This window comes from Amphiura filiformis, chromosome 8 (genome assembly GCF_039555335.1).
Source record: "Amphiura filiformis chromosome 8, Afil_fr2py, whole genome shotgun sequence".
NCBI classification, from domain to species: domain Eukaryota; kingdom Metazoa; phylum Echinodermata; class Ophiuroidea; order Amphilepidida; family Amphiuridae; genus Amphiura; species Amphiura filiformis.
In genome coordinates, this window is record NC_092635.1 from 47,884,571 (window position 1) to 47,900,127 (window position 15,557).

General features: G+C 36.0%; 1 protein-coding gene across 1 annotated transcript; it reads right to left on the reverse strand.

Moving 5' to 3' along the window:
* Nucleotides 1-2,610: 2,610 nt before the first annotated feature.
* LOC140158375 (rhodopsin, GQ-coupled-like) lies at nucleotides 2,611-8,105 on the reverse strand. Its single transcript, XM_072181467.1, has 4 exons — nucleotides 7,803-8,105; nucleotides 5,175-5,308; nucleotides 4,170-4,248; nucleotides 2,611-3,598 (listed from the first exon to the last, which is right to left on the reverse strand). The coding sequence occupies exons 1-4, from the start codon at nucleotides 8,021-8,023 to the stop codon at nucleotides 2,611-2,613; spliced, it is 1,422 nt and encodes a 473-aa protein (XP_072037568.1). The 5' UTR covers nucleotides 8,024-8,105.
* Nucleotides 8,106-15,557: the final 7,452 nt, after the last annotated feature.

Below are 15,557 nucleotides of genomic sequence, written 5' to 3' on the forward strand. Positions count from 1 at the left end.
TGTAACCTGTCATTTTCGCCTATACTTTTGCGTGTGGAATTTGTGCACATCCGGGTACCTTACATCGTTGAACACGGTATGGCGACTTGTAGATGTCACGTGCGCATTTATAAATGCGCATTTATATATATACCCGAAGTCCACTGGTAAGAGAACCACGGATGCTCACGGCTTCTCTATTTTGCCGTTATACATCTGTTAAGTTATTTTGTAACAATAAGCCTGCATGTGCTCGTATGTTTGATTAGGTATATAGTTACCAATGATACCTAGATGCAGTTGCATAAAAAAGAAGCATTTTGAGCAATTAAGTTGGAGAATGGCATTTGTCATGTGATCTTTGACCTACAACATTGGTTCATGAACAAGTGATTGAGATGACATCCTGCTGAAACAGATAATATGTATGCTACGTATGGCACGCCCAGCGCGACAAATTCCTTCGAGGTTACACCTCCATGCCGCGTTTAGCGCTACTAATACCTTACGTTTACGTCGCTAAATCACGAGTTAATTCGTACGTATAGAATTTACGTGCAAATAAAATTTTGTAAATCTCATTGGCAATTCATGTGGTTTTTACCACTGTATTACTGTACAAATTCAATACACATAATTATATAACAAAATGATTAGAATTAAAGATATTTCGGTACTCTCTTAAATTTTCCGATTGAATATATTCAATCTTTTGCCGTTTGCAGTTTGAATATTCAGTCAAATCATGAAATAATTTGAATTTTATCTTGTTTATCAACCAAAAGGAGTGATCGAGCGATAAAAATATTCACTCTAAAAACTTAAAATCTCATTCCAACCATATTCACCACATACGATTTGGCAGTATATTAGGAGTAACACATGATTGGATGATGAAATCAGTCTATAAAAAGAGTCAATCCAAAAAATCCATTTCAATCTATTTTTCAATATTTTTAGATTGATTCCTATCAGCAATCGTTAAAAGATTGAAATATTTCAATCGGTGAATTTAAGTACAATTTTGAATACGTATAAGAGTTCGTCAAGTTGCCGCGAACATATTCGCTTTTCAGACGAATGGAAATAGTCAGAAAAATATCGTTCGTATAAGTCATTTAAGAAAATATATCGGCAGCAATTAGTGTCAGTAAAATAATTCATCCGAACAATTTTGTAAGTTATTTTGTAACAATAAGCCTGCATGTGCTCGTATATTTGATTAGGTATATAGTTACCAATGATACCTAGATGCAGTTGCATAAAAAAGAAGCATTTTGAGCAATTAAGTTGGAGAATGGCATTTGTCATGTGATCTTTGACCTACAACATTGGTTCATGAACAAGTGATTGAGATGACATCCTGCTGAAACAGATAATATGTATGCTACGTATGGCACGCCCAGCGCGACAAATTCCTTCGAGGTTACACCTCCATGCCGCGTTTAGCGCTACTAGTACTAATACCTTACGTTTACGTCGCTAAATCACGAGTTAATTCGTACGTATAGAATTTACGTGCAAATAAAATTTTGTAAATCTCATTGGCAATTCATGTGGTTCTTACCACTGTATTACTGTACAAATTCAATACACATAATTATATAACAAAATGATTAGAATTAAAGATATTTCGGTACTCTCTTAAATTTTCCGATTGAATATATTCAATCTTTTGCCGTTTGCAGTTTGAATATTCAGTCAAATCATGAAATAATTTGAATTTTATCTTGTTTATCAACCAAAAGGAGTGATCGAGCGATAAAAATATTCACTCTAAAAACTTACAATCTCATTCCAACCATATTCACCACATACGATTTGGCAGTATATTAGGAGTAACACATGATTGGATGATGAAATCAGTCTATAAAAGAGTCAATCCAAAAATCCATTTCAATCTATTTTTCAATATTTTTAGATTGATTCCTATCAGCAATCGTTAAAAGATTGAAATATTTCAATCGGTGAATTTAAGTACAATTTTGAATACGTATAAGAGTTCGTCAAGTTGCCGCGAACATATTCGCTTTTCAGACGAATGGAAATAGTCAGAAAAATATCGTTCGTATAAGTCATTTAAGAAAATATATCGGCAGCAATTAGTGTCAGTAAAATAATTCATCCGAACAATTTTGATGAGTAACAGCAGCGACGAGTTCGGGAAGTAAGAATATTATTCGTTATGTGCAACATGATCGACCTTTTTATTAAATTCATGTTACGCATTGATTCTCTTGAATTAGCGAACAGGATATAAAGAGATAGAGGGCAGTATATTATTTATTTAACGGTGATTCAGCTTGATAAATGAGCGAAAGAGGGCGCTATACATGATTTGTTACATTGAAATCGGAATGCTCCTTCGCTTAATATCTATGATTAGTTAACAGTGCAGTGCCGCTCGGCTAATCGCCTGTTCCAATACTAATGCAAGAGAATTATGTATAACATGAAAGAAATTAATCGATATTCGGCACTCTGTCAAACTCAAAACAATTATTACAGTCCGTTGCACCTGAGACCATAATACCTATGGTCTCAGGTTGCACACACACCAATAGTCAATCCGAATTTAAACTAATCAACCACATGGTGAACCCGCGCGTTCATGAAATGCCACCAGTATAGTTACATCCTGGTGAGCTGATCGGAAGGATTTATGGGAAGCCCTTCTCTATCTACATTCTGCATCTCCATCGCTGGGTTGGAAATACCTTGGACTTCCTTGGTGCCCGATACCCACAGTTGAGTAGACGATGTACCGATGGCAGGGTCTTCCTCTGGTAAATCAGTCGACAAACGCACTTGAAGTGAACGCCGATTGTTTCCTTCTTTCAGAATCCCGGTGGTTTGTTGTTGTTGATTGGTGCTTATCACTGCGACTTCTGGTGCATGTTTTTGGTGTGATGATTTCTTGGAAGACTGTCGCAGGGTGTCTGCGGAAGACAGAGAGTCGCGACTGGTGCCTTGTGATTGGAAATTCGTTTCGGGTAATTCTCCGCAACACTTTTTGATAAAATGGTCACGAATGGCTGCCTTGAATTTCTTGTGGCTGATTGCGTAGACAATTGGGTTCCAGATGGCTGAACTCTTGGCTAATACTACGGGTAGAGTCTGGACCATTGGACCCAGCAAATCACCGTTGATATACTCCCCTATGAACGCCACAGTTGCGTAAGGTGTCCAGGATAACGCGAAAAGAGCTGTCAAGGTCATACCGATCTTAGCAATGGCATACTCAGAATTTTGACGTTTGGACTTCTTTTTTCCCTTCTTATCCTTTTTAATAGACTCATCTTTAGATATATCTGCGAGATTCTTCCTATTCGCTCTAACCGTGCCAACAATATGGACATAACAAGAGACGATGGCGCAAAGGGGAAGAAAGAAATCACCAATGAATAGAAAGCCAACGTAGATGCGGTTTCTACGAGAGGTGTCTAGGTAGTGGAACGTGCAGCTTACACCGTACCCTTCCAGGACGTAGTCGCCGATGCCGAAGAACGGGAAGATGGACCAGAATACGGAATATAGCCACACGCAGACAACCATTCTACCTGCCCGACCATAGGTGATGTTCCGAAGCTTGTCAAGGGAGCTACATATGGCGTATTGTCTGAAATAATGAGAATTGAACAATTAAAGAAGTTCACGGCAATGTTTGGAAACCAACCAAAAGATCGATGATGAGGTCCAAGCCAAGTTTCTAACCCCGGAAGTATCCGTTGGTTTAAGAAACGTAATTGACCTTTTCACTCCTCGCTACTGAAAGAAAGTGGTTACGGTCACATAGATTTCATCGATCTTTCAGTTTGTTCCCTTACACAAAAGCACTAATTATCCTAACTTGTTGAATGTAGATTTCATTGGTCATGTTGGTTGACGTTTTCATCAATGATTTCAATCATTAAGTGAAATGCATGAAGTGAGACTTTACAATACTGTTTCACAGACTAATATCACATAAATACATTAAAATCATAATGCTTTTTTTTTGTTAAGTTTTTTGATAATTGTCAAGGAAAAAATGCAATCGCAACATCTTTTTTTTTTTTTGGGGGAGAAGCAAAACTCTTGTAAAATAATGTCTCTTGAAGTAATTAATGATCAGGTTTAAAAACCACGTGAGTTGTACCTGGAGCAAAATTTTAACATTAAAGAAATAAACAAATTATAAGAATTCTTACCTGTCAAAGGCGATTGCAGTGAGAGTAGCTATAGACAACACACCAAACATAGCACCTCCCCAGGCGTAAGCATCACATCCTATTTATTCATATAAAAAATAATATTTTAGAAGCTAATCAATATAACTTTAGAATAAAGACTATTATAAGCTTCGCAAAAATGCAGAAGCAAGAGAAAGGTATTACATTTTCGGGTCCAGAACAACGCCAATACCTGTATCGGGCTGTTTCATTTAAAATCTACACTACCCCTGTGGAAGATTTTGGAAATATCTTCCACAGGGGGAGTATGAATTTTAAATCAAATGATCACATCAGACAGTTCCATTTGAATTTCATGCACCCTCCGAGAAAGATTCAACCTGAATCTTCACCTGAGGGAGAGTGAGTTTCAAATGGAAATGCTAATGTGTTAATTCCATTTGAAATTCATACTCCCTCTGTGGAAGATATTTCCAAGATCTTCCACAGGGGTAGTGTGGATTTTAAATAGAATAGTCCAATTATGGAAAGATCTTATTAGCTGTACCAGTGATATGAGACAACATCCCTGGCTATACAGCAGTATGTCACACGTGATGATCAAATGGGAAACACACATCTAGAATCATAATTTTTGCTACTGCGATTTTTAATATCAGCTAGCATTGATTTAGCTATTTTAAGGTATATTTTCGTTTCTATATCAAAGTATTCATCGTTTTCTGCTTTTTTATGTTAATTTTTATTAACTGTACATTTGTGTGCAAACTGAGGGCGCTGTTTACATATATTTTAAGTTTAAATTAGCCAAAAATTTATAGATATTCCTTACATTTCATGATAAAATGTTTATTTGTTAGTCCTTTTTCTGATATTCTAATACCATTATACAAGTGTCTACCCCTTGTAAAGATGCAAACATGATTTAAGATAAATAGCGCCATCATTGTTCACCTTTTCTTTAAAATTACCACAGTTTACATGCCATCAAACAACCGCGCTATAGTGGGACAAATATCTTACCGACTTCACCGAATAACCACCTTCCGTGTACCGTAGAGAGAAACATCATTGGAAACTCGAAGAAGACCATGAGTAAATCACTGCATGCGAGATTGATAATCAGCATATTCGGTGGTGTGCGAAGGGAGCGCGTCCTGTCAATGAAAGAAAGCGGACACGCAAAAAATTAGGTGTTAGGGCTATTAGTATTAGGACTTAAAGGTACAATGTTGTTCAAGGTTGCCCCGCAGGGCTACAAAGAAACACTTTTGCTCAACAAACAGTAGCGATCAAGCTATAAATTAGCCCCGATAGAGGGCCTGAAGAATGAGGGAAATTATAGAGCCCTACCGAATTTGAGGCCTGAAGCTTGAGGGCTGGAGCCCCGTATCAAGAAAAACATAAAGGCCGCAAGCCCGGTAGGGTTTAGGCCGGAACTCCCATAGTGTGGAATTGTAACTAATGGAAAATGCCCCGCAGGGCAATAAAGCAAAACCATGCGTAACCTTAATGTAATGATGAGCAACAGAAGGCGTCAATATACATGAGATGCTGTCTTCCAGAGAAAGAGAGGGGTACTTTTGCACGATTCTAAACATGATAATATGCTAAACAGTTCATGTATCCATGTAATTTTGCATATTCTACTACTCACATTGGGTGCACTATATCTTGAAAACAGTGATTCTCTATACATATTTATGCGAGTAAGCCTTCGCGAAACTTGAAAATCCTATAAATATTCAAAATTGTGTATTCTGCTTTAGAATCGTGCGATTTTCACCGGATTTGTTTCCTAAATATAACAGGAAATGACTATTTATAACTTATATGCCAAGTTTGCAGCCCAGCAAACACAAAACGTTTTCGACATCATTCGCAAAAGGTTATAAAAGGTTGTCAGAAAACGTTTAAATGTCGGGTTATATAAAGGGTACATTAATGGTATAAAACGTTTTCATAACATTAAATAACATTTGTTGGTAATTTAGTGCACAGCAAACACAAATGTTTTACAGAAAACATTTAAATGTCGGGTTATATAAAGGGCATAAAAACGTTTTAATAACATTCCAAAAACATTTTTGAAAACTTGGTACAAATCATTCTAAACAGAATGTTATTTTGGGGTTGAAAAATATTTTGCAAAAAATGTTTGCCCAAAATATTTACAATAACGTTTTTAAAATGTTTTCAAGACATGTATGTAACCCGACATTTAAATGTTATTAAAACGTTTTGTAAAAAACATTTTAAGAACATTTCTGTGTTTGCTGGGTGCAAATATTTTAACATAATGTTATTTAAGTGTTGACAAAATATAATAGTTTACAATGACATTTCGAAAACATTTTAAAAATATTGTTGTAGTGTGTTTTCATACAAAACGTTTTAAAACGATTTCATGACCTTTATATAACCCGACATTTTAATGTTATTAAAACGTTTTTACCTAAACCAAAACCCAAAATATAACTTATTTAAAACGTTTTAAAAACGTATTTGTGTTTGCTGGGAGTCCATACCCGCAGGAAAATCAGCAATTTCTGCATAAAAACCCGAAATCATTGATGAGTGCTATGGTTTATACATATTTGAATGCGTATTCGACCCCGCATACAGCTTTATGGGCAGCGGTTGGGACTTTTTGGATTTGCCATAAAGCCGAATAATACCCGTTTTCATGCTTACATCAATTTGGAACATAAAAATATTGTAAATAAATACTGCACATTTACTTCTAAAATATATACATTTCAAATGATTGATCAAATAATATCCTCAATTTTTAGAAGGGCCGACAGAATGGTACCAACATTTTCGAACGCCGTTTACTCTCACGATTATGCGTATTCGTCACTCTACAAAATCGATAAATACACGGGTAAATTATTATTCCGTTAGTAAAAGTAGATACTATATATATATATATATAGATAGATAGATAAACTATGGTGATAAACGTTAGGTAAACATCCTGTAGGAAGTTATTATTTTGAATCATAATATAACCCTGCACTATAAGCAACAGGTTGGATAAGTGAAGGGTTCATCTTAGCAACTATTTGAAACTGTTGTGATTTGGTGGTTCACAGCATCTTGCGAATGGTAATGAGTTTTTGGGAAAATTGCATTAATCATTTCATAGCTAATGTGTAGAAGAATTCAAATATCACAGATATACTTTTGTAGGTCCTGTGGTTATTGAGGTATGTTGTAAAGAGGGCTGAAACAACAACACTTTTGTAAAACGTATACATAACTCATTCACAATAATATTATATATAAATCAAGCAAGTTTTCAAAGTATATGATTTGAAGAATGAACTTCAGCAAAACATCAAAGTGTTATTTGTCAATAATATATTGATTTAGATAATGAAAACCCTCAAGGTGGTACTATACACCCCTTGATAAATTTGTGACTATTTTTGCATTTTTATCAAAAAATAATAACACACTGGTAACAAAAGGTATTATAGGGGCAAGGAATCCAGTTACTACACTGGAATTTCAGTGACTCAAGACAAGCGGTACGTTATTTATGATACGAAAAGAGGTACCGCTAGATAGATAGATTGATTGATTGATTGATTGATTGATTGATTGATTGATTGATTGATTGATTGATTGATTGATTGTACTTACTTGAAGAAGATGTAGATAACCATAAGATTTCCTGCAGCTCCTACGAAGAAGACTGTAATGAGAAATACAGCGAGTCCAAACCTAAGAAGCTCTGGCATAGGAGGCAAATGATCATGTCCTGGAGCAGGTTGCAGGTGCCAAGGAGTGGTTAGATCCATAGGCGCATCCTTCAAGCCATCGTTGGCCATTGCTGCAGCTGTTGTGAATGCTTCCTCCGCCATTACGTTGTTTTGTTAATTACTATTTGGTCACGATAACCTCAGCAGCAGTAGACTCGCTCAGCTTAGGTATAGAACTTCTTTACGTGCAGTTGCTTTCTAAGATATATATCCGTTATGTAAGGAAAAAAGAAAGAAAGATGAATTGGTGACGGTAGGCAAAAAATATGTTTTAGATACGTTAAATTCACCACTAATTTTGCACTAAGCACAAATTATTGCCAAATAGTGCGTCAATTTGCATTCGTGCGATAAGCCCGATAAAATATCAAAATGTGAAGGTTATTTTAAGTAAGAATTAAAATTTCCACTAAAAGGATGCTTCATTTAAAAAGACAGATTTGACGTCTGTATCGTAGACAACTATGTCTTAGATTACAATCTCTCATGTTTTCGGTTTTCATGTTTAAGTCGCTAAATTCACCAGCAATTTTGAATTCGGTACAAATTTATACCAAATATTGCATTTTCATCCATGTGATAAGCCGATAAAATATTAAAATGGGAATGTAAAGGTCATTTAAGTAAGACTTAAACTTCCCACTAAAAGGATACTTCTTCTTTAAAAAAACCCAAAGACAGATCTGACGTGTGCATGAAAGACAGAAAAATCTTACAATTCTCCCACAAGATTACAATTCTCTCGTATGTTCGCTTAAAGTCGATAAACATGTTAAATTCATCAGCAATTTTGCATTTGGTATAAATATAATTATGCCAAATATTGCATTTTCTGAATATGCGGTGGAAAAGAAGATTTGTAATCCCGATTGATTATACGTTCCGACACCTTCCTTGCATATAGATCTTAAGTCATTTATATCCCTTAAGGGCTCATATAGCGACGTTTTCATGTATTTTTGTGGGAACTTAGAGCAAATCAGACATATCGAATTGCATTTTGAATACCCTTGCTCATATCGCTAGCGTTTGGAGTGTAAAGTTGGTTGTGGCTTTACTGTGTAGAGCACTTCAGATTGATTCTACTGTAAGCTGAGAGCGATTCTTCGTTAGCCAATGAAATAAAACCTATTTTGAGGCCAGATTTAACAATTAAATTCATTGGTCAATTCAATTTACCTATCAATTGCAATTAAACTAAAATTTCAACTCAAAGCCATAATTATATACGATTTTGTTTTTTGTTTATTTTTGTTATTTGCCACAATTATGAAATAACCCTGCTTATTATCCTGGCCGATTAACTGTGGTGTTCAATGTGGATTTAATGTTTTAATTAAGACATTTCAAAATTGTCTGTTGTTCTATAAACATAACAAATTAAGCTCTTCCAAAAACATTTCCATAAAAAATAGATTAGTATGTCTATTCCATAGACTGTTAGCTTTTACTATCAGATATCTCCCCCTTTTAAAATTGAGCCAAACAACTGAGGCAAAGCAAAGAAAATTGGAATTTACTATCAGCGCCAATGCGTGTCACTCCGTCGGTTGTGCTACGGTACAATCCTTTGATGTATGTATACCCGAACCACACGTCATGTACGTACTGTGTTATGAACATCGTGTACGTGTTCGACTAATATTTGTATCGTAAGAATAAACCATCTTGTTCAAACGGTTTATTCAAAAAAGTGTTGATTTTGCAGGGTATGTTAGTTTACTGAAGTACATTACAATCGTGTAAAAAACAGAATCTCGAAAACTATTGAGGGCAGCAAATGTTACAATATGGCTTTAAGTGTAAGTTAGGTCATGTACAAACAAATATATAAACAATACCAAATTACTTACCAAATGAATATACATCATTTTAATACCACATTCATTTGAAAAGATCGTACATCTAAAGTTAGATACATGTAAGTCAGAATGAAGGCGCGTGTGAAAAAACAGCAAAGTGTGTACAATAATTGTATTACAAATGTGTCACTTTCCACGGTTGTTAAGTAAATTATTAAGTAAATGCAAACTATAGGTGGCGCTATTTATCCTAAATCATATTTCGTAATTTACAAGGGGTAGGTAATCAATACTGCCATTAAAACAAATGGAATAGGTGAAACAAGCAACAAAGAATTTTATAAACATATTTCATCAAAAAATAATAGGAATTATTTGTATTAAAAGCTTGAAAGAGTAATTTCCAGTAACTAAATAGCGCCACCAATCTTGTCATAAATATATACATTTTATATCCGAAAAAGCATTAAAAAAATGCTTTGAAAGTGAATAATGTTGTAAATAAGGGAAATTAAAGTTGAAAATGATTCAAAAGTATCTGTACACATTAGCATAATTAATACCGTATTTTGCTGTTTAAAACAACCGTGTTCTATTGCTTTAGCCAGATTTATCAATCGAAAGCAAAGTGAGTACGAATTTATTACAGAACTACTTTACACATTGTATGGAGTGGACAAGCGGTTACTGACGCCAATATTATGACACAACACTTCTTACATCACTTTTGACACGCAACCGCCTTATCACGAAAGATCTCACCCTTAAATTGAGATAACAATTCTCTTTTAAACTCGTAGCGAAGAAAATTTATCATTTCCATGGTTTATAAAGTGAAACAACAATGTTGTCGTACGTTATGTAGAATGAAATAGAGATGTTAAAGCCATATTATAACATTTTCATAAGAAATAGAATTGTATTTTTTTGGTATTTTTTTGGTATTTTCAGATATGTCCTCTTTTAATTTGGGCCCAAACAGACGAGGCAATACAACGAAAATCGCTATTTAATACCAGCGCATATGTCGCCAATGCGAGCCACTCATTCGAACGTGAGTCATGTCGGTTCTATTGATATGTCACGACTGCCCGCACGCCATGTACGTACTGTGTTATGCACATCTTGTATGCGTTCGACTAATATTTCCATTATAATAATAATCCGACAGTTCCTGCGGTTTATTCAAAATCTCGGATTTTGACAAAACTAAAGCACCTCAAGTCTTGATTGTTGCAGGGTATCATGTTAGTTTACTGAAGTACATAACAATCGCGTAAAAACTGATTTTTGAAAAACATTGAGGGCGTTCTCCTCAGCAAATGTTATAATATGGCTTTAAGATGGGGGAAATGATAATTTGTATTGGTACTTATATATGATAGCTGTGTTCAATACCTCAAATACCCAAAACTGTGTTCAACGGTATCAAAGGCCTTTTATAAATCAATTCCATTTATTGTTCCATGTAAATTCTATAACCTTAAACAAGAGCAAATATAACAAGAAAATTTTGCCTAGTACGAGGTATATCTTTGACGAAGCTACGATTAGAAATAAATATAATGTAAGGACTAACAATAATGTTGAATCGAAGTAACGGGCTGAATTAAAACAAGGTCGGTGCTCAGTAGGAACTGGTTTTTTTACAGCTAATTCAAACATGTAGAACTATTTAGGACAGGCAATTTTATTGAAATGACGGGCTAACCTCAATTTTGTGTAATACAAAGAAGATAAAGACCACTGCAAGGCGCCACGCCACTATGTTTCAAATGTGTCTTACATTATATGTAGGCTATTGGTACACCAGTCCATGCATAAGCTTTTCATTTCACAAGACAAACTGTCATTGCAAATTGCAATCGCTCACTGACAGGCATAAATATATATATACACAGATTGTCATCAAAACATCTGCCATCGCAAAGCATCAAATCTGCATTTTACATTTGTTTTTAGAGTACACGTATAAAGAACTGGCGATCTGCCCGGATTGACCTGATGGTATCAAAATAGTGTGCAATACATTTACAAGCAGGGGTCGTTGCAATGGGGACGTAACATGACAGTAAACTACGGAATTTCAGATATCGCCGAACCACACATTTAGAAAAAAAATGAGAACCTTCTCTGCTCAAACAAACCGCAGCTGGCGGTAAGAATTTTCACACCACCTACGTCGAAGTTTACATTTTAAATGGCGAACTGTTGTTGGAATAACAAAAACGACTGGTAAAAAGTCTACTAACTGACCTCAAAAGGTCAAGTCGTCTGTGAAGATAAAATGGCGAAATTGCGACAAGAACTGTCACCCTTGCAAGAGAAAATGCAGCTTATTTATTATTGAAGACCGAATTAAAAAGACTAGTTTGCGTCTGACCTCCTGTCAACCAGACCAAAAATGCAGTACTGCGCAGTTCAGCAACCAACCACACCGCGCCGTTGCCGTGACGTCAGACGCAAACTAGTCTTTTTAATTTGGTCTTCAATTATAGCCAATGTCAATATGGGTCATCAGGAAAAATATTTTCCTAACATATTGGACTATACTACCACTAAAGCTATATGGTTCTTCACAATATAACAGTAATGGAAAGAAATTTTCGGCACAAATAATTTTGACAAAAAATTACGTCACGAACATAAATATAAATCTCCTGATTTGCATATTGCCGCCATTCCTCCAGGTAGCTCGTCCAAATCCCTGATCCGTGATTGGTCTGTGTATTTATATTTGACGTAACCACAGAGAATATAAGCTAATATACGCGGTGTCTAAAAACTGTAACATAAAAACTGCGATTTTTTTAAAAAACTACTTTCATACCAGATGTTCAGTGATACAGAGGAGGGAGTGGCACAGACCTGGATGAGATATGTCATAATGACTGGGCATTCTACTAACTTAAGTGAAATTACTTGTAAAATATTTTCCTGTAATAGTCTCTTTAATATTGAAGGTATCTTAGGTATGTCTGTTGCAAGTATTATGTTTACGGAAACTCCAATTCTTCCTCTTCTGCAACCACGTACACTGAGTAGGTTGAACTTCGCAAACGTGTACTCCACCGTGTAGCTCTTTCAATGTTTGGAATGTAGCAGTATTTCACACTTAGAAAGAATTAACTCCAACAACGGTAATCTTGAATAGGCAATGACTGGGGCCATTATCAATCCAAGATGGCTAAACAAGGTGACAAAATTGATTCCGAAAAATGTCCATGTGCTTGATATGCATCCCAGTTAGTAGAAACTTGTGAAATGAAATATCAGCCAGATGAAAACAGCAAAATATGATTTGCTTAAACTATGAAAAATCAAACAAATGTCTTGAAGAGTTATGCAGATAGGGTTGATCGCTGAGTATATAGCATATAACATAAAAGCAGAGCAAACAGTATAGAAACACTTCAAATCAAGCAACGGTGGAGAGCAAAATAAGAGAGGGTTGCAGCCACACGGCGCAGAAAGCAATCGATAATATCGTCCGCATATATATTTACAATTATTATACGGATAAGTTTATACATTTATGATCTTATCATGTCTTATTTTGCAAGCCAAAACTTCAATAGTTAATATAAACAATAGTACATATAGGGGGCATCCTTGACGTACACCTTTCTTCAAAGGGACAAAATATGATACGGTTTAATTTTGAACAATGCAGCTGATTTTGCTATAAATAATAGTCTTCACCCATTTGATCAAGTCCGAGCCAAAGTTAAGTTTTTCTGAGGTATAGTGAAAAGAGAGTTCATCTATCACAAGCCTTGCTGAAGACATTTTCGTCAATGTGTTGGGAGATCAGTTGGTGGTAGTATAGATGAATCCAGCGAGCTAAGTGATGGTCCGCAGAATTCATTCAGCCAATTCTGGGTCCCCTCCACACCAAACTGGTGTTGTGACTGCCCAATTTAGTGGATTAAAGCCGCTTAAAATCGATGTTTATATTGTATTGTGTTATAAACGTTCGTCATCCTTTTGTCTACGTGTAACACGGGCGATGGAATGCAGTTTAAAATCCCCGCTAAGGCCGCTTCATTTCACATTTTAGGTGGGATGGAGCCAACCGGGACGCAGCTGGCTGCCATTGAGGTGTAGGAATGCGTGAAATTGGATTCGTCTATAAGAGAGGCCGGGAGATCCAGCTGGCCATATAAGAGAAGCCGGGGCGATCAGCGATCACTCTGGCCGCGAAGAGAGCATCTTGAACAGACTAATGGCATTTGATCTAACAGAATTAATGCTGACCGCTGCGCGCTGTGCAATTTCTTGGCAAGACGATACTGACCAGCCCCATTGTTAAAATCATGCATTTAAATGATGCTTGAATAATTAAGTAGCTGTTGTGCACTGTTCTGTTGGTTTCTATGCATAGTTTGGCAATGAATAAATATATATCCTAATCATAAAATATTGAGAATTTCATTGATGGTGGGTGCTCAGTGGGTGAAAAAGTAAGAATTTGGTCATTTTCTAACAGCAAATGATGGTGATGTTAAAAGAGACCGGCTATTTCTCTTTCTCATCCCCTTTTCCTTTAGATTGCCACAAGTATAAAACATTTATAAAACGTGTAATGTTTTATGGTTGGCAGCTTTTAGCGAGCATCAAGTTAACATCGGTCATCTTCGTCGTGTTTGTACAACTGAAACTCACATTACCTACAGAGGTGTTTTCATTTCAGCCATTGCGCCAAGTTCATTGAAACAATATCAGAGAAATAAAACATGTTTAAAAGATACATGATGTATTTCGTTAACATGAACGAGTGCTTTTACAATCAAAATGTATCATTCCGAAATAAAAGTTAGTTAGGTATGATCTGATCAAGGCAATTTTCAGAAGGGGGGAAAATTTGACGAAAATGGTCAAAAGTGGACTTCTCACGGGGTGGGCAGATTCGCCCATAATTTTCCCCCTTGGTTACGCTACTGCTCCATTGCATTAGTATATGCTCACCTGAAAAGTGGAACTTTGACCCTCAATAAAAAATATTTTTCTTTCATTTGGCACTCCCTTGAGGGCCATGCCTCCTCGGCGTTTTGAGATACGAAAAGGACCCCAAAATTTTAATAGTTTTTGCTGCTCAAGAGTGATCATTTCCACCAAGTTTCATGACAATCCAACAATCTATTATTAGTAACTGTCAACCTTGCTATGACCTTGAAGGTTTTGACGCTTAATTGTGATTACATGATCCACGTTTTTTGACAATCCGACAATCAATACTCAGTTGACCTCAACTGACCTTGACACGACTTTAACATTTTGACAATCCAACAATATGTACTCAGTCGACCTCAGATGAGTTTAAAAAGTCCACCAAGTTTCATGACAATCTGACAATGTATACTCAATTCTTCTTGACCTTGACCTGACTTTCAACATTTTTACGCTTACATCCATCATTCATAACTCCAAATTTCTTCTGTCTTTTGCCTTTTCTGTCTTTTACCATTTACCAATGTTCAGTTTAGTTAAATGGCTAAGACTGAAAAAAATGTCATAGCTAAGCCCTAACACTTTAATTTTCATCGGATTTTACCCGTTGTTAAAGCTATACCGATATGGGCAAATTGTCCATGCCAAAGATTAAAACCAAGATAAAGTGCGCCCAATTTAAGTGTAAAATTCCGTGTTATACCGCTGGCGGAAAAATAAGCACGGTGGCCTATAATGGTTAGGGCGCGACCTTCATAATCGAAAGGTAGCGGGTTCGAGCCCCACCACGGCCAGTGTGTTGCGTACTTGGGCAAGATAGCTTAATTCCCAATTGCTTTACTCCACCCAGGTGTAAAATGGGGAGCTGCTGGATAATCTAAGTC